This window comes from Halichoerus grypus, chromosome 1 (assembly GCF_964656455.1).
Source record: "Halichoerus grypus chromosome 1, mHalGry1.hap1.1, whole genome shotgun sequence".
NCBI lineage: Eukaryota > Metazoa > Chordata > Mammalia > Carnivora > Phocidae > Halichoerus > Halichoerus grypus.
The window spans coordinates 215,433,380-215,456,688 of NC_135712.1; the positions used below are offsets into that span (position 1 = coordinate 215,433,380).

Sequence of the window (23,309 nt, forward strand, 5' to 3'; positions counted from 1 at the left end):
CTAACTATCCATCAGGGGACAGAACAGAGACCTCTGGCCTCTGATCCTTGGACCTTAAATGCTGGGAAGAGCAAGTGACTTACCCAGCATGGGGTGTCCCAGAAGCCCTGTCCCCTGCAAGCAGGCACCCCGTCCAATGGGGCCACGTGACAGTGAGAGGTGGAAGGAAGGGGTCTGGCCACCCAGACTCCAGCGCCCAGGACCACCCCAGAAAGGACAGCAGGGCGTGTGTGTGTGGGGGGGGGGGGTTGGTTGCTGAGCGGGAACAGGAACTCTTAGGATTCTGCCCTAACACCCAAAGGTTCTAGAAGCATCACTCAGATCGGTTGCTTAAAAAGCTGGGAGAATAGCGAGTCGATAAGGACAAGAGAACATTTCACACACATCTTTGGTTCCAGAAAAAGGCACTCATCGACCTCAGTATCCTCTCTCCCTCCCTCTCCTTCACTTCTCCCTCTCTCTCTCCCTGTCTCTCTCTTCCTCTCTCCCTCTCTCTCTCACTCTCTCTGTCCCTCCCACCCCTCCCTCCTCTCTCTCTCTCTTCTCCCTCCTTCCCTCTCTCTCTCTGTCTCTCTCTCTGTCTCTCTCTCTCTGTCGTTGCTGGGGAGCGGGGCACACCTGGAGGGCAGGGCCGGGCAGGCCCTGGGCCACACCTGGTCCCAGGCGAGGGAATTCCAGCATCCAGCACAGGTCCTTGGGGGGAATCTTTGGTATCAGGCGTGATTTATCCAATCACAGACAAGAACGTTTGAGTGAGGTAGCCTTTACCTGGGGGAGGGGGAGGGGCATTTCACTAGAAATGTCTTTTGCATTCTCAAGGGGGGAGGGGGTGACTACCTCCCTGGGAGGCAGTGGATGGGCGGGGTTTTGGGGGGTGAGTTTCCTTCTAGCCTCCAGATCTTGAACCGTGGGGAGGGGGGGTTCTCAGGATCCAGCTGCCGGCCAGCCTTGGAGGTCACCTTGGAGGTCACCAGGAAGGGAAGAGAGACGAGCAGGGGGGTGTGGGGGGTGCTCATCTTCATTTCTGACCTTTCCTTCTCCCTCGTCAATTTTTTTTTTTTTTTTTGGCAAAAAATGGAGCAAGCAGATTCCACCTTCTTCAGCATCTTCTTTATCCCTTTGGAGAGAGAGTTGCAAGCACAGGCTCGCCCCCTGCCTCCCCTTCAGGCCCAGCGCGGCAGCCCTGAGCGCTGGGAGGTGGTGGGTGAGTTCCAGAAGGTTCCACGCAGGTGGCCACGCCATGGCCCCAGCACGCAGGGATTCCGGGTGGGTTCCCACGCTCTCTCTGTGCTGGTTTCTCCTCGTGGAATCTGGATGGGTTTTTTGGTTTTGTTTTTTCTGTTTCCCGGGGTCTGTCTCTCCCTGTGTGTCATCAAGGTGCCTAAAGGTAAAGTGAACTGACAGGGGGCGCCGGGAAGGAGGCGTCTGGAATGTACCCGCATGTTCGAGCTTGCCGCCCCCTCCAGTCTGGGGCGGGCTGGGGGAGGCTGCCCGCCTGGGGGCGCCGGCCGGCTCCGCTGCGACCCCTCCCCAGACGTTAAGGCAGGCGATTCTTGGCACAAGGAACCCTGGTGGCCGGGGGGCAGCTGGGTTCTCGGCTGTGGGGCGGTTCTGCCGGCGGAGGGGCTGGTCTTGGTGCGGGTGGGGCGCTGCAAGGACCCCCAGCCCGACGGGGGTTTTTGGCGACTTTGGAAGGGGGGGACCGCTGGGGAGGAGGGCTCCTCCGGCCTCCCTCCGTGGGGGCGGGGGCTGGCGAAGGAGGGGTTATTCTCAAAATTCCTTCTAATACCCGGTTTATATTTCTAGTATGTGCTTCTTGACCCGCTTTCGGGGACGACGCGGGAGCCCTGGTTTTGCCCGAGGCCCTCTGGGCGTCCTGAACGGAGGGAGGCGGGGAGCCCCTTCTGCCACCCCCTCCCCTCTGGGGGGTGGAGGGCTCCCTTTGGCCTGGAGGGGACGGGGTGGGGAGGAGGGGCCCTTCTTGTGCACTGGGCTGGGGGGGACGGGCTGCACCCCTCCAGCGCCCCCCCCGGGGCGGGACCGGGCCGGCGGGGGGGGCGGGGGGGCGGGGCGGGGGGGCGCGAGGGCTCAGGCCTTGGAGAAGGTGGCGGCGGCGCCGGCGGGGCCCGCGGGGGCGGCGCCCGGCTCCTCGGCCCAGCGGTTCATGCAGCGGCGCCGCGCGTTCATGAAGAAGTTGCTGACGGTGTTGAGCTCCAGGCCGAGCTGCTGCGAGATGGTGACCTGCATCTCCTTGGACGGCCGCTTGTTCTCCTTGAAGATGGCGATGAGCGTGCGCCGCTGCAGGTCGGTGAACACCAGGCGCTGCTTCTTGGGCTGAAGCGCGCGCTCCTTCTGCTGCTCCTGCTCCTTGCGCTTGCACGCTGCGGGCCGCCCGGCGCGCGGGACGGGAGACAAAGCGGGGACACGGCGTGAGCGCGGCTCCACGGGCCCGGCTCGCCCTCCTCGCCGCCCCCGGGGCCCCGACCCCGCGCTGCCGCGTCTCGCGGCCGCCGGGACGCTGCGGGACATTGTGTGCGAGCTCTGTGGCTCAGTTAGACGGCGTGGGAGAAGCCGTGAATTACCAGGTCCCTGGGGTGTGTCCCCGACCCCGGTAACCCCCCCACACACACCCCAATGACGGGAGTACCAGCCTGTGCCTCCTTTCCCGGGCTGTCGGTCAGGCCTGACCAGCTTAGGGACCCTGTGTCGTGAGGCTGACATGACGTAGCCCTGACTCGGGGACCCAGGCCTCCCACCCGCACCTCCACCCCAGGAGGCTGAGGCCCAGACCTGGCCTCCCTCAAGTGCCCAAGGGATCCTCTGGAGCTGGGAGGATCCAAGGAAGAGTGGGGGGATGCAGCACCGACCCCCCCACCTCCGCTGGGAGCAGAGAGAAGGCTGCAGGAGGCCGCCCCATCGCGCCCCACCCCCACCCTGGCTGGTGGATGCTTGCAAAGGGGAGTGGGCAGCACCTCAGGGCAGCTGAGCAGGACCCCAGGCTGCTCCGCGGGCCCCAGCTCCAAAGTGGACCCCTCTCCTCAATGCGGTGGAGCCAGGGGGTGGAAAAGATGAACTTCACCAGCCTGCACTGGCTCCCTCCCTCCAGGGGCTCTATCAGAGTCTCAGTTTCTCCACCAGGTATTAGTCAGGGGCTGCAGGAGGTGAAGAGCCTGCTCCCTCCTGCCTCCCCACCAACTCCTCACCCCAGCTAGTCTGTCACCACCCTCTGCTATACTAGCAGAACCCTGCACCCAGCCTGGTGACCCACTGAGACCACACACCAAACTGGCTTTGTTTGGGTTCCGGAAGAGTCTGAACCAGATGGCATGCCAGATCAATGTCCACACACATCTGTAAAAATAGATTACTCTTCCCTGTGCTGTGGCTCATTTCTCAGTGACAACGGGTTCTCCCAGGAGAACTGACACCCCACTTCACTCCCTGTCTCCCCCTGACCTGAAACACACAGCACTTCCAATGGGCTCTTTCAGGTTTTATGATTAAATAAGGGTGATGTTTGGAGATTACTGGACAGTTTAGAAAAGCCTCTAAGGAGAGAGAGAGAGAGAGAGGAGCGAGAGGGAGAGAGGGAGGGAGAGAGAGAAAGGGGGAAGGGGGACGAAGGGGGAGAGAAGGGAGAGGGAGAGAGAGAAGAGAGAGGGAGAATGAGAAAGGGGGGAAGGGGAGGGGAGGGAATAGAGAGAGAGGGAGAGAGAGATAGGAGACAAATGAGAAAAAACGTAGGAGGAGAGGGGGAGGACGCTCTTGGGAGAACCAAGTAACGGACAAAGCAGGCAAAGCTATAATGAATACTCTTGGAGGGGTAAGAGAAAAGTGCTATATCCATGAAACAAGAACAGGATGCTGTTCAATAAAAAGGACAATGAAAAGGGAAGACAGTACTCTTGAATTAAATATATAATCGCTGGAATAAATCAACGTAAGGACCGGAACACAGCGTTAAGCAAGTATCTCCGGAAATAGGACAAGGCAGATGCCAAGATGGGAAATGAGAGAAAGATGACAATAAAGGGTGGATTGGGCAGGCTGCCATCTGATTCAGAGGCAATCGAAAACTAGAGGAAGAGATTACCAAATAAATAATGAAAAAAAAAATCCATGTTTGAAGGACACGAGAGTCCGCTTAAAAGAGCCCATGAAGTGCTCAGCTCAATGGGTGAAAAAAGATACTCCCTGAGGCTCATCCTTGTGAGATTCCTGAGACCCAGAATAAAGAGAATAAAGTAAAAGCTCCCAGAAAGGAAAGCCAGACATCTGGGAGGGACTAAGGGTCAGAGTGGCTTTGGCTTCTCAAAAACTAGGAGATGGTGAACGAATGCCTTCAAAATTCTGAGGGAAATTCTATTCAGCTAGAATTGTATACCCAGCCAAACACCAAGCAGGAGGGTGGAATAAAGACAAAGTCAGACAAGTCAAAGTCTCCAAAAGTTAACTTCTGTGCACTCTTTCTCAGAAAACTCCTGGAGGATGTGTTTCACCAAAATGAGGAGGTAAATTAAAAAAGTAAAATGTGGGATTCAGGAAGTGTGACTTTCCTACCGGAAAAGGAGAGGATCCTCCAGATGATGGAGAGGGCAGAGCCTAGAAGACCATGGAACAGAGGCACTCAGGACATGGAGGGCAGCCCCATCCAGCACCAAGGGAAGTGGAAAGGGGACATGACCTAATATGTGTGGAAAATCCTATTGAGTTGGTTTGCATTTTGTTGGGGAGTGTGGGAAGAACCTGTGATAGGCAACTACTAACTCCTTGAAAAACAAACAGTTGCACAAGAAAGAAAAATGAAATCCTAGTACTCTATGTGGCTCAGATGTGGACAATATTCACTGAAAACATAATAATGTAATGCTGAATATTGATTTAAGCAAAAGACTGTATTCATAACAATACTGAGAAGCTGACAGTGGGAAAGGGTGTGGTATGGATATGGAAAGATGGTGAGGCAAAAGGAGGCAGATGAACAGTGCACCAGGCAGCCTTTTGTGTACAGAAGAGGGAAGCAAAAACATAAGCTCATATTTTGTCTGCATTAAGAAACATTGGAAAGGAGTGAGAGGACCGGTCCTGACCTCCCATCTCCTTGGAACTTGGCCACCCTGTTCAAGGGTCAAGGGTCAAGGGAGGGACAGAGTCCCCCATTCTTTCAAAGAGAAAGCTGAGTCTCCAGCATCCAGTCCAGGGTAAGAGTCAAGACTCAGCCCCAGGCCTTTAAATTTCAAAAGAGGCCCTTCTTGCCCACCGGTTGTAATCTTCAATTCATTAATTGATTCACTTGTTCCTTCATTCACTTAGTTTACTCACAAATACATCATACATTTACAGTAGGGACAAAGATACAAATGATCCTCAGAAAGCTCATAAGAGGGACACCTGGCTGGCTCAGTCAGTAGAGCATGCAACTCTCCATCTCAGGATCCTGAATTCAAGACCCACACCGGGCATAAACCTTACTTTAAAAAAAAAAGAAAAGAAAACAAAGAGAGCTCACAAGAGCTTTACATGTCAAGAGGCTTACATGTCTCTTATCTTTTAATCCTTATGATAATTTCATAAGGCAGGGATTGTTCTCCTTACTTACTCTGAGAAGGTAAGCCACTTGCCCAAGGTTGCCCAGCAAGTCCCAGCATGGGCAGGACAGGAACCACGGTGGACTGGCCCTGGCCCAGAATGGGAGGGAGGTAAGACATGGTTCGCCTCTCTCCCCCTACTTCCCCCTTCTCCAATCAAGTGCCTAATGGGGGCCCTAGAGGCAGGGGCTGGGGGAGGGGCCAGGCCAAGCAGAGTCATGAAAAAACTTCGTGTTTTGTCGATCACAGCAAAAAGAGGCTCCCCTCTCCCCCCTTCCCAGTGTTCAATCTAATTACAGCTCCTCACAGCCCCAATCGATCTGGGCTCCAGTCAGAGCTGTTTACCAGGAGCAGCTTTTGTCCTGGCTTCCATCCCCCACAGCCCCCCAGAGCCCAGCCTGGAGGCTCAGAGGTGTGAGTGCCAGTCGGGAGAGGCAGCCCAAATGCCCCCCATCAGCGAACCTGTCACCATCCCACCTTCCCCTCATCAGCATCCTGTCTGGTGCCCGAGATCACTCCCACCAGCCCACCACTGCAGTCCTTGTGTCACCTGGGCACCCCAAGAGGAGGACAGGTGGTGGGTATGAGCCCCTTTGCAGAAGTGAAAGCCCAGACTGGGAGAGAAGGGCTGGGGAGAGTGCCTGGAGGAGAAGGCTGGACTTACCCACAGTGCCAACCACCAGGCTCCTACTGCGACGCCACTGCTATGGCCACCTCTTCCACGAGGATCTCCACTGGGGACCGCCACTGTGGCTTCCACTCCATCATCTCCTCCACCGTCACCTCCCCCACCGCCTCTGCCACCACCTGCACCAATTCTACCATCACACCTCCTCCACCATCACCTTCTCCACCGGCAACCCTTCCACCTCCATCACCTCTTCCACCTCCTCACTGCATCACCCACCACTTGCACCAATTCTACCATCACACTTCCACCACCATTGCCTCCTCCACCATCGCCTCCTCCACCACCTGCACCAATTCTACCACCATTGCCTCCTCCACCATCGCCTCCCCACCACCTGCACCAATTCTACCATCACACCTCTTCACCATCGCCTCCTGCACCATCACCTCCCCCACAGCCTCCCCCACCCTGCACCAATTCTATCATCACACCTTCTTTACCATCGCCTCCTCCACCATCGCCTCCTCCACCACCTGCACCAATTCTACCACCATCGCCTCCTCCACCATCACCTCCCCCACCACCTGCGCCAATTCTACCATCACAGCTCCTCCATCAACGCCTCCTCCACCATCACCTCCCCCACCGCCTCCCTCATCACCTGCACCAATTCTATCACACTTCCACCACCATCGCCTCCTCCACCATCACCTCCTCCACCACCTGCACCAATTCTACCACCATCGCCTCCTCCACCATCGCCTTCCCCATCGCCTCCCCCACCACCTGCACCAATTCTACCATCACACCTTCTTCACCATCGCCTCCTCCCCCATCACCTCTCCCACCGCCTCCCCCACCACCTGCACCAATTCTACCATCACACCTCCTCCATCATCGCCTCCTCCACCGTCACCTCCCCCACCGCCTCCCTCACCACCTGCACCAATTCTACCATCACACCTCCTTCACCATTGCCTCTTCCACTGGCATCCCTTTCACCTCCATCGCCTCCTCCCCCATCACCTCCTGCACCGCCTCCACCACCACCTGCACGAATTCTACCATCACACCTCCTTCATCATCGCCTCCTCCACCATCGCCTTCCCCATCACCTCCTCCACCAACTGCACCAATTCTACCATCATCGCCTCCTCCCCCATCACCTCCCCCACCGCCTCCCCCACCACCTGCGCCAATTCTACCATCACCTCCTCCACCACCTGCACCAATTCTACCATCATCGCCTCCCCCATCACCTGCACCAATTCTACCATCATTGCCTCCCCCATCACCTGCACCAATTCTACCATCATCTCCTCCACCATCACCTCTCCCACCACCTCTACATCCCTTTCGTCAACATCTCCCATCACCTCCTCCCCCATAGCCTCCTCCCCATCACCTCCCCTATCACCTCTTCTCCCATCACCTCCCCCATTGCCTCCTCCTCCATCATCTTCACCACCATCACCTCCACCTGCATCGCTTCCTCTACTATCACTTCCACCTCCATCGCCTCCTCCACCACCTGCACCAATTCTACCAACACGGCCTCCTCCACCATCACCATCACTTCTGCCCCATCAACTCCTCCACCTCCACCTCTGTCATCTCCACCTCCACCACTGGCACCACCACCTCTTTCAACAGCATCACCTCCATTACCTGTGCATCCATCACCACACTGACACCACCTCTGTCCTCTCACCTCCTCTACCTGCAGCCCCACCATAATGACCTCCACTGCAATCACCTCCACATCACCTTTGTTTTTATGGCCACCCCTGCATCCCACCTCCTGTTTGCTTCACCTGCACCAGCACCTCCTCCAATATCCTCGTCTACACCGTGGAGCCCCATCACAGGGGCCACCTTATATATGCCCAGCACAGGAGGACTCGACCCTGAGTCCCTCACCAGAGGCTCCCAGCCTGTGGTTGGGGGGCAGGGAGTGGCCCCAGACACAGATCCTCACCAACAACCATGGTTGCCATGGTAGCTGGGAAGGAACCAGCTGGCTACCAGACATGCTCCGGGACCCTGGGCAAGTCAGCCCCCCCCCCAGGGCCTCAGGGTCCTCATTTGCAAAATAGGGACACTCTGCTTCCTTCACACATTCTTCATTGCACATCAGCTCCCCCTCCCCCACCCCCACCCTGTCACCTCTCTGCTCTCATCTCCTCTGCCCCCCTTTTCTTTTCTTTATTTTTGCATAGCATTACAATGATTCACCCACTCTATCCAGGGGCCCCCTCAAGTGTGGGTTTGGGTCCTCCCTCCATGCCTCCAGGGACTGAGAAGCTGATATTAAGAACCACTGATTCTGAGATGCTCTGATCTTAGAAAAACTGGTGTCCCTACCCATCCCACCTCTCTCAGTCTCTTTGGAGTCCAGGGATGAAGACGATCTAGTGCTGGGTCCCGGGTGGTCCCAGAGGCCCTGGAAAAAGATCACAGGTGGTCCAGAAGAGACTGAGAGCCCACTCCCAAGTCTGAACCCCTCATGGGTACCCAGCAAGTAAGCCAAGAAAGGCCCTGTCCAGCAGGCCAACCCCAGCCCACGGCAGGGCTCCAGGTAGGAGGGGCTGAGGCTCTGCTGGTCCATATCTAGGTGGGATCAAAAGTGAACTGGGGGGACCCTCAAGTTCCAGATGAAAACCCTTTCATTTTAGACCCCCTGGAACTTGCCTACATAACACCTCTCTTCTGCCTGCTTCTTACCTTCCTAGAAAGTTCTGGGGTCAACAGATCACCCCCTCTCACTGGTGCCCCTCCATGGGCCAAGAGGATGGTCAAACCCTGCTGAATTATTGCACGGTGCCTGCCCTCTGTGCCTCTGTTTCTTCAAATGGAAAATTGTCTTAATCGTGGTCTCTGCCTTGCCCAGCTACGGGAAGGGATTTAACCAGAAAAGTCTTGAATATCATGGTGGGGCTGAGATGAGGTTCTGAGATCCCATCTAGGGGTCACGTGGCCATAAAGTCCCCCCCACCCACCTCAGGTCTGGCCTCAAGCCTCTGCATCTCTCCCAAGATCTTCTGGGAGAGGGCAGAGATGGAGAAATTGAGGTAAGGTGTAGGGATTCCCCAGCCCGGGGAATCCTATACATCTCTCAAGGCCCAGGAGCAGGGACCCTTCCCCCAGGAAAGCCTTCTTTTCACCCCAGAAGAGTGGAGTCAAGCCTGAGCTGGAGTTCCTTCTGTTGCCCTACACAAAGTAGGTCCACAGGAGACAGCCTGCTGGGTGTGTTTGTGCAGTGATGACACTCCTGTGTGGGTGGTGGGCCAGTCAGGGGAGTGGGACCCCCGGAGCACCCTCAGCAGCGTGCACCCATCTGAAGTCAGGGAGGGAGCAGCTGCGACCTCACATTCAGTCACCCCTCAGTGGGTGGGAGAGAATCAGGGCTGCGTGGGGGAGAGCGGGGTCGCACCTGTTCACCCCCAACATCTTCCGATAGCTATGCTATTCCTTCTCTCTCTTACTCTCCTTCCTCCTCCTCCCCTGCTCCCCCTCCCCTTCCCTCTCCTCCTCCTCCCTCTTTCCCTTCTCCCATCCCCTCCCCCTCTTCCCTCTCTCCCTGCTCCCCCTCTTCACTTTCCCTCCTCTCCCTCCTCCTATCCCCTCTCCTTCCCATCCCTCTCCTTCCTCCCCTTCCTCCCCTTCACCCCATCCCCTCCCTCTCTCCCTGCTCCCCCTCCTCCCCTTCCCTCTCCTCCTCCCATCCACTCCTCCTCCTCTCCTTCCTCCCCCTCTCCCTCCTCCTATCCCCTCTCCTTCCTGTCCCTTTCCCTTCTCCTGCTCCTCCCCTTCCCTGCTCCCCCTCCTCCTTTGCCCTCCCCCTCCTCCCATCCCCTCCCCCTCCACCCTCTCTCCCTCCTCCCCCTCCTCCTATCCCTTCCCCCTCCTCCCCTTCCCTCTCCTCCTTCCATCCACTCCTCCTCCTCTCCCTCCTCCCATCCCTTGCCCCTCCTGTCCCTCTCCCTTCTCCCCCTCCTCCCCTTCCCTGCTCCCCCTCCTCCCTTCCCCTCTCCCTCCTCCCTCTCTCCCTCCTCCCCTTCCCTTTCCTCCTCCCATCCCCTCCTCCAGAGGTCCACTGTGGTCTGGGCCATGTAACCAGACAGCAGTGGGTGATTGGTGGGGAGGACTGCCCCTGCTGTGCCTGTCCTGGGCCATCCCTGGACTCCAGTGGGCTGACCAGGCAGGCATCTGTCTGTCCCCCCAATCCTATTGGGGGTGTCCATATGGGGGCTGTCACAAATGCCTGGCGAGGTGGAGGGCTATGTGTGATTGTGGCCCTGTGCGTGGGCTCTTGGCATGTGTAGCGGGCTTTGCTGCAGTTGGGGGGTGTCCATACATAAACCACAGGGGTGCGTAACCGGGACATCCTGTGACCCTAGCAAGAGTCGTCCACTCGATGGGCTGGAATGTGGGCAGTGGCATGGGTATGTGGAGGGGTGCTGGAGGGGAGAGCCCAGAGGGTGTGGCTGGGTCACCAGGTGGTGGAGGAAGACCCAGGGGCCAGCAGACATCTGCATGACAGGTAATTATTAGGCGGAAGCAGCGTGAAAAACTGGAGGTGTGATGTGCTGAGCCTGGGTGGCAGCAGATGTGCGTGGCACCCCCAGGGCAGCTCAGTGTCTGAGTGGGTGGGAGGCAGCCCAGGGACCATCTAGACCCTCAGGATGGCTCCTGTCTACCTGCCTGCTCCCGGGCTGCCCACCCACGCCTTCACCAGTCCCCGTCCGTGGAGACACGGGGCCTTGGCTCTATGGGCTCAGGGGCCTTGAACACACACTCTGGGCACACTGGTTTCCTGGTTTATCAGGCAAACACAGCGACCCCGTGATCCTGATCCTGATGTCCCTGTCTGTCAGCGGGAGGGAGAGTTCCTGTCGTGCAGGGGGCATGAGGATCTGAATGAGTGCCGCAGCGGGACCCTGGACCCATTCCTTTCTTCCTCGCTTGCTTCATACATTTATCCAGCACCTACTGGGTGCCAGGTGCTGGGGACAGCTGGGAGCAGGACAACCTCCCTTCACACAGCCACAGTCTGATGCCTAAGACATGTCACTCCAGTAATCCCACGGATAAGTGGAAAGCCAGGGCTGACTTGGTTCCAAAACAGGGCGCTGGCTGCCTGGCTCAGAGCAGGGAGGGGTGGAGGTGGCATATGAGTGGGGGCTGTGAGGGGGGAGATGTGAGCCCAGCTGGGTTCTAGGAGGCCTCCAGGTGGGGACAGGGCTAGGTATGCAGGTGGGCCTGGGCACCTAGCCCGGGTCTTAGATGGGAGGGGGAGTCTAGTGGTCTAGTGAAGCCCTGAGGACAAGAAGAATGAGCCAGACCGGCAGCAGGAGGGCTGGGTTTGACAGGGAAAGACAAGAGCTGGACTCTGGCGCCAGAATTCAGCAATGGGGGCACCTGTCTCTCAGTCTGTGCCGTGCCCAGGGCAACAACTAGGCCGCTCTGTGTGCCCTCTCCCCTGCTCCCCTGCACCCCTGCACCGAGCGCCTGTCCACCTGGCTACAGGATGGGGGGTGTGGGAGCAGGAGCGGGAGTGGCTGTCCCCTCCCCTCCGGCCACCTCCTGTGCTCAGCTTAGGCTTCCAGGAGCAGACAATTCAATACGGAGCCTGGTCTCCGGCTGGGATGATGACCGGTTTCCTTGGCGACGCGTCCCGCCCCAGCCACCAGCTGCCCAGACTGAGATGTGGGGAACACTGATGCCCCCACCCTGATGGCTTGTCCCCACTGGACTGAGCTGCCCTGAGCCTCCCCTGTGGCCTCCCCAGTCCAGAGATGGTGGATGACTTGCCCAAGGTCACACAGCGAGTCACTAAAAGGGGCCTGGAGTCCATACACTGACGCTCTTTATCTATACCCTGCACCCCTGGGGCAGCCTGAAAGGGGTTCCTATGATGGCGCTCAGAGTCATCTCCAAGGAGCCAGGTGCAGAGCCAGGCCCCTGTCCTCAGGCAAGGACCCTCAGTGGCCTCAGCAGCCCCTCCTCATCTGTCTTCACGGCCTGTCCCCTGTCCACTCGCTGCCCCTTCCTCTCTTTCCCCTCCCCTAATTGCCCTGGCACCTTGTTCCTCCAGCCAGCGCCTGGCCTTCGGGGGAGGCCTCACCTCCTCTCTCTACTGCTCCCCCAGATGGGCTTTTAATGGCCACGTTTTCAAATTAGTTCTGAGCCTTCCAAAGACTTATCAGGGAAATGCGTGTTTCCTCAGGGATTTGGGGCGCCTTTCCGGGGCTCCATCTGGAAGTTGTAGTGCCTGAGGCTGGGGAACTGGGGTGTCTAGGGGCAGCTCACACTTAGACTGTGAGCCGTGGAGACTCCCCCCCATTCAGACACCCTCCCACAGGGGCAAACTGAGTCAGTGCCCAATACACCTGTCCCCAACCTGCACACAGCGTTTATTTTTAAAAACCTATTAAGAAATCACAGTGGCCAGCAGTTGGAAATGGATTTGAAAAAGATGACCGGAAAGGAAACAGTGATAAGAAAAAAGAAAAGAGAGGCCAACCCAGAAAGGGGGGCATGACCCAGCACTTTAGTGATTAGGCAACTAATCAACACAGCAACTCACAGAACACGGTGCCCCGCGCCCAGTGTGGCCAGGTGGGGAGAAGGGCTGACCGGGGCGAACCATCTGGAACAGCCTGACTGTCCTCTGGCTAGGAGGTGGCCAGCAAAAGAGGGAAATGGCCCACGAGAATAGGACGTAGCCCGCAAAAATGATCCTGGAGGCACTCTCTTTCCTGATGTGGAATGTTCTGGGTGTCATGGAGAAGGAAGCAAAACAGAACCGACTTTCCACCACATTGTTTTAAACAGAGGAAAAGGAAAATAGAAGGAATGAGCACTTGTAGCTGCAGGGTTAGGAGCAGCCTCTCTGTAGAAGGACAAATAGAAACTGGGTTGCAGGAAGGAGGGTCATGGAGGACGCAGTCTTGTTCCACATAAATTTGGAACCAGGCGAATGTGTCCACCATTGAAAATAATAATACAGCGTTGTTTAAGGAGGCGGGCGGAGGGAGAGAGCAGCAGCTTTGTCGTGGCTCCGACTGCTTCTGGAGCCTGTTTCTTTATCCAATTCCTGCGCTCCCACTGGGCTGGGGATTCTAGTCTCCATTTGGGGAAACAGAGGGGCGCAGGGGCAAGCGACGAGTCCACGGTCACAGGCCTCAGACGTCATCTTTCCCCCGCCCCCCCAGGTTTTCCCTGGGCGCTCCCGCCCCAGTCCCGGGGAGTCCGCGCTCCGTGGTCCGCGCTCCCCGCGCTGCGCCCACGACGCCCGGAGCGCACAACCCAGCGCTCCCCGGCCGCCGCCGCCCTAGCGTGTGTGTCGTACAGGGGTCTGGGGTCTCCTCACGTCCCGCCAGGCTGCGGACGGCGAGTGCACTGCTGGCTCCTTTCGGGTTTAGGGGATCCGCACGCCCGCAGAGGACAGAGGTGCGGAATGCGGCACATCTCCGCGGCTGACCTCCCCGGCAATGCGGGGCGGCGTTCGCCTGGTGGGGGAAATTGAGGCACTGACGTCTCCCCCAACACCCGCGCGCAGATGCGCCTGACATTTGGAGAAGGGCTGACCCCTGCTGTCCCCGCATTCACCCTCCCCCATGACTGTAGTTGGATGCGACCCTTTCTCAACCCCCAAGCACTAGGGAGTAGAGCTGGTCAGTAACTGTCTAGATGCACGAGAGACAGGTGTTCCAGCAAGCCCAGCTGGGGGCGCATGGATGACCCAGTCGCCAGCACAGGTCTCGGGAGAGAGAAGGGGGTTCCTCCCGCGGTCCCGCCCGGCATGCCGCCTTGAATACGCCAGATCCAGATCTGAGCAAGAAGACGGATGGGGTTCCTGAGCCAGAGTCTGCGCCCCCGTTTGTCCTAGTGCGAATGTGTGCGTCCACACGGGCCTCCCGAGAACATCTCCACTTGCGTCCCAGTGCTCACCTACGTTTGCGACCCCTGCACGTCCCTTCCGCAGTCTGCGCCCCTCATGCGTGCATCTCCTTGTCCCTGTTTCCATCTGCTGCGGATCTATGACTTGTTGGGTCTAAAGGGCCCCCCTCCCCACATCTACCCAGGAGGCAAGAGTCCACAGGAAGAACGGTTTGGTTCTTAAGCGCACCGACCCCTACACCTACTTGGCAGGGGGGAAACTGAGGTCGCAGGTGCCCCGCACTACGCAAGGTCCCGTGGGTCTCCCAGACAGCCCCTGGCTCCTGGCCTAGCCTCTCCCCTCCCCCACTAGCGCTGCCTTCCTTATTGATCAAGGGCCATATTTAATTAAAAACTTGATTCAAACCAGCTTGAGCTCCCCTGGTTAAGCTGGGCTTGCTGCTACATACAAAGACGCAGGCCAGCCGCGGGGGCCCAGCATCCCTCCTTACAGCTACTCTGGGGCTTCCCCACCTCCTGTCCTTTGTCCTTAAGTGCCCACCAGCCAGAAGTTAGGGCATCTGTAGGCTGTGGGCAGGGAGTTTCCTCTACATCTTAGGGTCTATGGGGGGCTATGTGGCAGGATGCTAAGCAGAGGTGTGATGAGCTCCAAAGTGACCGTAAGAAGCCCCTTCTTACGATGCCCTGGAGAGGGCACCAGGAATGGGAGTGGAACCCGGAGCCCAGCGAGGAGGAGAAGGAGAGGGAGGCAGCACCAGAGGTGGGTCACTCAGACTAGAGTGGTGATGGCTGATAGAGAAACAGCACAGGCATGGGAGAGAAGGTAGGGAGGAGAGTGCCCAGTTCTGAGATGTTAGGCCAAGGGGGACTTCGGAATAAAGGAGTGGAAAACCAGCTTCAGCCCCTCACTGTGCAGACCCATTTATGTGCTTAACTGTGATGTGGGGGTGACTGTCCCTGTCTCGCAGACGGGAAGGGGTTATTGGGCTTGGGGCTCAGGGAGGGCTGGAAATGCAATGCTGAGCTCAGGATTACCCTGAGGGCCAGCTTGAGTAAGGGGGTGGTTGGCCAGGAAAAGCAGAGGCAGGGATGTTGGTGGCTCTGAGTTGGATGGGAGGAAGCTGGGACCTGGTCCCCACACGGTCTCCCTGGGGGGCTCAAGTGGGCCCATGATCCTGTCACCCTCAGAGGAGCCCAGCCCCCACTGTTCACCTGCCTGAGGGTCATCCAAGCTGCTTCTAAACTGGAACTTGCCATAACCTTGAGAGACATCCTCCTGTCCTTGGCCTCAGTCTCCTGAAGCCTCTTCCAGCCTTTGTCCCTGATGGACCACCTGCCTGGCATGTCCCCCTATTTGCAGGAGGTGGGAACCTGGGCATCTCAAGCCCTGCTTTCAGCCCCTCCAGACTCAGCCGAGCAGGGGCTGCAGTGCCCTGTTTGCTGCTGGGGAAGCTGAGTCTGTTCTCCCTCCTGCTGGAACTGGCCCCGTCTCACACCGTGTGTGGGGCTTTGGCAATTGCTTTCCTTTCTCTTGGCCTCAGCTTGCTGGTCTGTAAAGTGGGCACAAGAATCACATCCAGCTTCAATGGTCATTCCAGATGATTCCATCTCTTATTCCTGGTGGCTAAGCCAAGGAGAGGGGGGAGGGCTTCCAGCACCCCAGACAGCCCCCTCCCCATCTCGGAGTCTGCCCCTCCCCTCTGCCTCCCTGTCTGCATGGCAGGAGCACAGAATCACTGAACCTGGGCAGGGTCCTGGGTCTGTCCCATCCAGGTCTTGTGGCTTGGAAGGAGGGCCTGGTTTGGGGAGGGGCGACCCAGGGTCGCCCTGGGCATGTTGCAGAGCTCACAGGGCTGTGGTACACACAATTCCAGACCTGGTCTCCCTCACCCCATGCATCTCTGTGGGAGCCTGTGGTGTGTTCCCCCCGCCCAGACCCCTCCTGGACTCCCTGTCCACTCTCTATGCATCTCCCAGATCCCGGGCTGCTGTGGGGCCCCCCCGAAGATGAGGAGAAGTGCGTGTGGGGAGTGGTTAAGCAAGGTGGCCTCAAGGTGCAGGGTCTGTGAATGCACACGGAGGGTCTCCATAGGGAGCAGTTGATAAGAAAACCTCCACAAGCCCCTACTAGGTGGCATCTTATTCAGTCCATTTCTCAGATGAGGAAACTGAGTCTCAGAGGCTCACCCCTCACCCCACCAGTCAGTGAGGGAGCCCAGGTGAGGCCCAGGTTGTCAAGTCCCCTGCTGGGATGTCTTGGGGGGATCTGTAAGATGTGAGGGCTCCTTGCCGCTCAAGGTGAAGTTTTTACAGAGCGGCAGGGGTCCTTGGGTGGGTGCTTACAGAAGCCGCACGGCCAGCCCTCTCAGTGGGACTTGGTTGGACCTCATGGGCTGGGTCCCTTCATGCTCAGAAACCCCCGTCGCCCCCCCCACCCCGGTCTCGGAGGGTGGCTACAGAGTGGGGGCAGGGGCTGGGGCAGGCACTGCCTGCCTCACCCTGGGTGGAAGAGCTGGTTTGCCTTTTCCTGTCCTCTACTGTCCCCTCCAGACCCCCAGCCTGGCCGCATGCATCTCGGTTGCAGAAATGGTCCCCTCCTTGCCTCAGTTTCCCCATGCTGGTTTCCACCACCCCTCAGGGTTTTGGGCACGTGACTCACCAGTGAGGCAAGAAGGAGGACAATTGCCTCCATCTGATATTTATTATATATATTTTTCTGATCAGTTACAAAAAATACTTTTCCTCCAGAGTTGCAATTTAAACAATATTTGAAGATGGCCAAAGCTATCGACCAGCGGCAGTGATGAATTAGAGACGGTAATTCGAATTCATCGACCACCCCGCCCCAGCCGAGAGTCCCCCCACCCATCCCCCAGTCCCTGTCCCAGAATTCCTGTTTGAGCTAGAGCCAGAGAGGCTTCCAGGAGGAGGCAGCTAGCAAGCCTCACACTCCCAGGACCTTGGAATGGGGTGGGAAGCTGATGCCCCCGGTGGCAGTGGGGTTAGGGGGCTGCAGGATGGGCCTTGACCAGGCTAGCGGGTCCCAGAATCTCAGAATGTTAGACCCAGAACCTGGCTCCCACCCCCCCATTTTACAGATGGGTAAACTGAGGCACGGAGAGCAGACAGGCACCGGGCAGTGGGGTGGACCCTGAGGTCCACCTTGCCAGATTTCTCAGGCACTTCAGAGAAACAAAGACACCATCCCTTTCCCCCTGGGCCCCAGATGTGGGAAGGAGAGAGATGGGGAGCTGGGGAGGTGGGTGGGGAGAGACCCAGGCTGAGGGGACCCCACTCAGCTGCCCTCTGGGACTCTTGGCTCTTCTTTTCAGTGCCTTCCCTTCTCTGTCTCTGTCTCTCTCCCTGTCTCTCTTTGTCTTTCTGTTTCTGCTTTGGTTTCTCTTTCTGTCCCCATCTTTGTTTCTGTCTGTTTCTCTGTCTCTGGTTTTGTCTTTTCCTTTCTCTCTGTTTTTGTCACTCTGTCTCTCCCTACCTATCTCTGCCTCTCCGTGTCCATCTCTCTGCGTGTGTCCTCCTGTCTCCTGGCCCCAGCGCCCGCGGTCACCCGGGTGGTCCCGCCGGGAGAAGCGAGCGGGGAGGCCGGAGGCAGGCGAGCGCGGGCGGGACTGGGGCGCAGCGCCCGTCGAGGGGTGAGCAAGGGCGGGGCGGCGAGTCCTGCCGCGGAGGGCTGGGGGGGCGGGGAGCGGCGACCGGGGGCCCCTGGGGGCGCTTCAGGCGGCGCGTGCGGGGCGCAACGTTTGGGAGGGGGACGCGCCCCGCTGCCTGCCCCTAACCGCCGCGATTTGCCGCCACTTAACCGCTTTTCATTTGCGCAGCGACCGGAACTAAAGGCCTCTGAGCCGGCGGGCGCCTAATTAGCCCTCGCGCTCGGCCGGCCACCTCTGACTCCCAGGCCGAGCCCCGTGGTGTAGACGTGGCCCGGAGCGCGCGCGAGTTGCGGGGGGCGCCCAGGGCCGGGCGCGCGGAGCAGGCAGGTCGGTGGGGTCACCGTGTGGGCAGCGCCCGGAGGAGCAGAGGACAGGCGGCCGGTCCCCGAGGCGTTATCCCCAGCACCCCAGCGCCCTGCCCGAGGCCCGACCCCTGCGCTCACCCCTCCTTGTCCCCCTGTGCTCCTGAGACGGCCGCGGTTCGGACGTTCATTTTCCAAAAGGGGAAATCGAGGCGCACGGAGGTAAGACTGCTCGCCAGAGCCACAGAGGCCGGGGAGGCCCTGCTGGGACGCAAACGAGGTCTTAGTCTCCCCTCTTGCAGTTCTACCCGCAGCGGGAAGCGATGCCCCAAGTGCTCGAGCCGCAGGCCCCGCCCGGGGCTCCCGGGACTCCTCGCCTGCGGTCTGTCCTTCCATGCGCCCTGGCCGACCTTTGGGGGGGGACCCTGAAATGTGCGGCTGAATACGTGAATGGGCCCTTTAGTTCCTTAAGGTGACAGTGAGAAAAATGGAAAGTGATGTGTGTTCTTTCGGGTGCGCCCAAGCCGGACACCATGTGCCCTGAAATACATGCGCTGGGGAGGAGGCAGAAGGTGGATGCTATGGTCCAATGGTCCACGTGTTACGCCACGTGTCGGTCGCCACTTCGTGTCTGACACCTTGGAGCGAGGGCCGTGGCCAGAGCGTAGGGGGTGTGCTTTTCGGCGCTACCTGATGTCACCTACATCCCGCAGAACCGCTGTGGCTGCGTGTTGGCCTGACTGAGGGGCCCTGTGAGCACACCCATGTCACTGCGCGTGGGATGGGGAGCAGGACGGAACAGGTTTTGCCCTCACACGAGACCTGTCTAGGTTCCTAACACCATTTCTAGCATGTCACCTGCCACATAAGAAGGAAAATTTATTTTCCTGTTCCCTAAAGTGGAGAATCTAAGACGCCTATAGGAGGCTCAGCTAGTCGCCTCACTCTGCAGAAGGGGGAAACTGAGGCCATGTGTGAGTGCAGACTCCCCCACCCCCCACCTCACCCCCCCCCCCCGCGTTGTCCGGTATGCCTGGGGGAGACCCCTCTCCATCCCTCAAGGAGGCCCCTTCTCCCCAGCCCCCCCCCCCCCCCCCCCGTGGACTCCAGGCTCAAATCCTTCCCTGCCTCTGTGCTCCAGGGGCGCCTAGTTTGAGAGCCAGCCACTCCAGCTCCACTTGCCCCTGTGTGCAGAGAAGCGATCGATCCAGCGACGGAGCCGGTGACGGAGCCGGCTATTGTCCCCACGGCTGGGGCAGCCGCAGCCCCCTCCCCCTGCGGCCAGGGAAAGACACCCCCCTCCTGGTCAGGCCCATCGTGGGACAGTGGCAGGGGCTCTCCTGCACCCCCAGGCACCCAGGAGAAGGGGGCCTGGCCAGGCCCCCTCGCTGGGGGCAGGTGCGGACCCAGCTGTTGTCAGCTGGGATGGGGGGGAGGGAGCATGGTCCCCAGGGGGCCGGGGGCTGAGAGTCAGCCAGAGAGAGAGAGCCGGAGAGAGCTACGGGGAGTAGGAGAAAGAATGAGGAACAGGAGCAGAACCAGAGCAAGCGAAAAATAAATAGACACCAGTCTGTCCCGACAGACAGAGGTAGAAATGAGGGAAACACAGAACGGAAAAGCCAGGCCGCCAGGAGTGCGCGTACCCGAGCCAGAAGCAACCGCGCAGGGCGGGCGGCCGGCCGGGGTGTGAAGGCCTCCGGGCCGCGCGGGCGAGGGTCCCCCGGGCCGCCCCTCCCCCGCCCGTTCTCGGGTGACCTTTGCCAGCGGCCGGAGAGGGGGAGGGGGCTATTGATCGCTGAGGCCGAGCTACAAAGAAGCGCGCGCTGGGGCCGAGGGCTGAGCGCTGACCCGGCCCTGGCCGCCTCGGCGCGGGCGCCCGGTGCACGGTCCCGGCTCCCTGCCCAGAGCTGGGAGCGCAGCCGGGGGCTTTTCGGGAGGAGAGGAGTGGCTCCCGGAGCGGACAGCAGCGGCGCATCTGGGGCACAGCACCTCCCCCCGTCCCCCCCCAACACACACACAATGAGCGACCTTGCAGGTTGCTTCGGGGATCCTCCCCACAGTGTGAAAGGAACCAGGGTCCCCTCCCCGTTCCCGGAGGGGCCGGGCGGGCTGCTAAGGGTGGGGGGGGGGGGAAGGCGGCACAATCCCTTTCTCCCTTTCGGCCAAAGTACAGACGGGCAGGGGCACAGATCACACTCCAGCCTCCCGCCAGGGAGTCGTGAGCCAGCCGGCGGGGCTGGGGTGCCCCGCGGCCGCCCTGCTTGGTGCTGGGGAGCCCCGATCCGGAGCCCCGGGGTCAGGCGGTGTGCGCCGCGCTCCTACCTGCTAGGCGCAGCGCCGACATGCGCTGGAACTCGGGTTCCTGCAGCCACTTCCACATCCTGCGGAAGGTCTCCCGGCCCGACTTGAGCTTGCTCCACGGCTTGGGGTTGCGCAGCAGGTCGGAGAGCGTGCCCTGGGAGCGGCACAGGATGCGCTGCGCGAAAATGGCCTGCGGGATGCTGTAGCGCTTCAGCTCGGCCGTGATGCGCTGCGCCACCTCCTTGGTGTTGATCTCCTCGGCCGCCGCGCCCGCCCCGGGGCCGCCGCCGCCGCCCGCGTGGGACCCGTGCGCCCCGGCGGCCGCCAGCCCGCCCAGCGGCGCCAGCAGCCCCGCGGTGGCCCCGCCGCCGGCCCCGCCGCCGCCGCCGCCGCCGCCGCCGCCGCCTCCGGGCAGCCCGCGAGCCAGCGCGTCCTCGGCGCGCCCCAGCAGCGCGGCGTGCGGTTCGAAGGCGGCGGGCGGCAGCAGCTTGTCCCCGGCCAGGTGGCCCGGCGCGCCGTAGGCGGCCAGCGGCGGCGGCGGCGGCGGCGGCGGGGGCTGCGGGGCGCCGTGCAGCGCGGGCGGCAGCGCGTTCGGCAGAGGCGACAGCGGCGACCCCATGGCGGGCAGCTCCTTGCCGTAGGGCCCGTAGAGGTGGCCCACGGAGGCGAGCGCCGCGCGCTCGTCGCGCATGAGGGTGAAGCTGCCGCTCACGCTGGCCGCCAGGCGCTGCGGCGGGGGCGGCGGGGGCGGCGCGGCCGCCGGGTGCGGGTGTGCGTGGGGGTGGCCGCCGTGCGCCCCGGCCACCGCCGCGGCGGCCGCGTGCTGGTGGAACTTGTCGGCCACGGCCGCGAGAGGCGGCAGGTGCTGCAGGGGCGTGAGCGTCGTGTAGGTGCCGCCCAGGCCGGGCGCCTCGCAGGCCATGCCCATGGCGGGGTGGAGCGGGCCGGCCAGCTCCCCGCGGAAGTCGGCGCCGCCACTCGCGCCGCCCGCGCCGCCCGCGCCCCCCGCGCCCCCGCCGCCGCCGCCGCCGCCGTCCAGCAGGCTCGCCATGCCGGCCACCAGGCCCGGGCGCCCGGGCGCCACCAGGCCGCGGTGCTGCGCCGCCGCCGAGCGCGCGTGGCCCGGGCTCAGCAGCTCGCCCGCCTGCGCGTGGGCCACGCCGTGCAGGCCCCCCAGGCTCTCCAGGCTCAGCTCCATGCTCGGCCGCCCGCCCGCCCGGCGCGCTCAAGGCCGCCGCATGGCCCCCGCCCGCTCCCCGGTGGCTGCGCGCGAAGCTGCCCGGCTGCGCGGCGCACCGCCCGGCCCGGCTGCGAGCGCGGCCGCCAGGATGTGGCGGGGGAGCGGCCGCCGGCGCCCGGGCCCGGGTCTGACGTCAGCACCCCCGCCCACCCGCTCCCCTGGCCGCCGCCTCCCGCCGCCTCGCTCTCCGCCCGCTCCGGCCCCCTCGAGCGCCAGGCCGGCCGGAGTGGGCCAGACTCGGGCTTCTGGGGTCCCCTGCCTCGGTGCCCGCCCGCGCCCCGCCCCCCCTCCCCCCGGGGGCCCAGCCGTGAGCGGGCTCAACGGGCGGGGTTCCGAGGGTATACCCCGCCGACGTGGGGCTGGGGCCCTCATCCCTGCCTCTCTTTTTCTGTGTCTCTCCCCAGAGGGTCACGAAGGTTCCTTTCCCGCCTGACGCCCCCCAGCCCATCTCCAGGGAGTGCGTAGGAATGTGGCTGGGTGGGAGCCTGCCATCTACCTGTTCCCCCCCCTCCACTGGCGCGCACCTGGACCCCAGGAGGCAGGTCCCTCTGCAAGCTCAGCTTCCCCTATCTGAGCACTCTACACGGAGTCACAGCCCCCTTCCCATCTCTCTGGGGGGTGTGGTGCTGAAAAGCCAGGTCCTCCTCGGGCTGGGTCATGGCCTGTTTGCCCCAGATGTCTGGATCTGCTTCCAGGTGTGGGCTCCTGGAACTCAGTTTCCCTAGCTGTACAGTGGAGCACCTGTCCTCAGGGGTGCCAAAGGTACCTCCCACTTCCACCTTCTTCTAGTTGCCTCTAGCCCCAGCGTGGGAACAGCTTGGGGGTGACCCTTAAAGAACCCCCATCCTCTTCCAGAGACGGCGGGCAGAGGACATGTGCTCTCTGCTCCCTAAGAAACCCCTGCCTCAAACGCCAGGGTTTCTCTTTTGGGTGGGGAAGCAAAGGTGCTCCTTTTCCTCACCACTTGGAGACAGTTGAGGCCCAGGGACCCCTGGGAACTGGGGGAAACAGGGAGCCTCCCACACTCAGAGAGACATCCCCTTCTATGATCCCTCCAGTGGGGTAAGATGCACCCCTGTGACCAGGCCAGACCCCAAAGGGTGCCCCTGTCTCGAGGCCAGAGTGGGGGAGGGAATCCCCAAATCAACCCCACCCCTTCCTCCTTCCCCAGATCATCGGCCCCACAGGGTAACCTTTGGGGGGAAAACTAGCCAGGCCTCTGCCGAAGCGCCCCCCCCAATCACCCCCATCTCAGCAGGAGGACCTGGGGTGTAAGCTGCCAGGGGAGAGAAGACCCTAGCAGAGAGCCATCCCCCCTGCTCCCGGCAAACTGCTGGCCACCCCTCCCCCCACCTTCCACACCACCCTCCTCCCCTGTGGATGTGGACCTGCTACTGAGCTCGGCCCCTGCGCAGAGCCCTCTCTGTGTCTGTTTTCCCTTCCACGATGCGGCGGACAGTGCTGTCCTGCCTGCCCTAGCTTTGAGCCAGACGCACAACTGTGCTGACCACCATAGTGGGAGAAGGAGGGGTGCTATCTCTAAGCACAAGGGAGCTGGGATGACCAGGAACCCCAGCTTGGAGGGATCAGACAGTGGAACGGCCTGATCCAAGTCCTGGGGTCGAATGGGGTTAAAGGGGACCTCGGTCAGTGTTTTGTGCTTAGGACTCAGCA

General features: G+C 60.8%; 1 protein-coding gene across 1 annotated transcript; it reads right to left on the reverse strand.

Moving 5' to 3' along the window:
- Positions 1–2,088: 2,088 nt before the first annotated feature.
- On the reverse strand, positions 2,089–21,593 carry ONECUT3 (one cut homeobox 3). The gene is made up of 2 exons (XM_036069999.2): positions 20,417–21,593; positions 2,089–2,381 (listed from the first exon to the last, which is right to left on the reverse strand). The coding sequence occupies exons 1-2, from the start codon at positions 21,591–21,593 to the stop codon at positions 2,089–2,091; spliced, it is 1,470 nt and encodes a 489-aa protein (XP_035925892.2).
- Positions 21,594–23,309: the final 1,716 nt, after the last annotated feature.

What these genes read in the sequence shown, in the direction of transcription:
- ONECUT3 (XM_036069999.2), bottom strand. Translation starts at nt 21,593, where the DNA reads ATGGAGCTGAGCCTGGAGAGCCTGGGGGGCCTGCACGGCGTGGCCCAC. An exon ending in GTCGGCGCTGCGCCTAGCAG is followed by an intron (nt 2,382 to 20,416) that starts GTAGGAGCGCGG and finishes GGCGGCCCGCAG; the next exon opens with CGTGCAAGCGCAAGGAGCAG.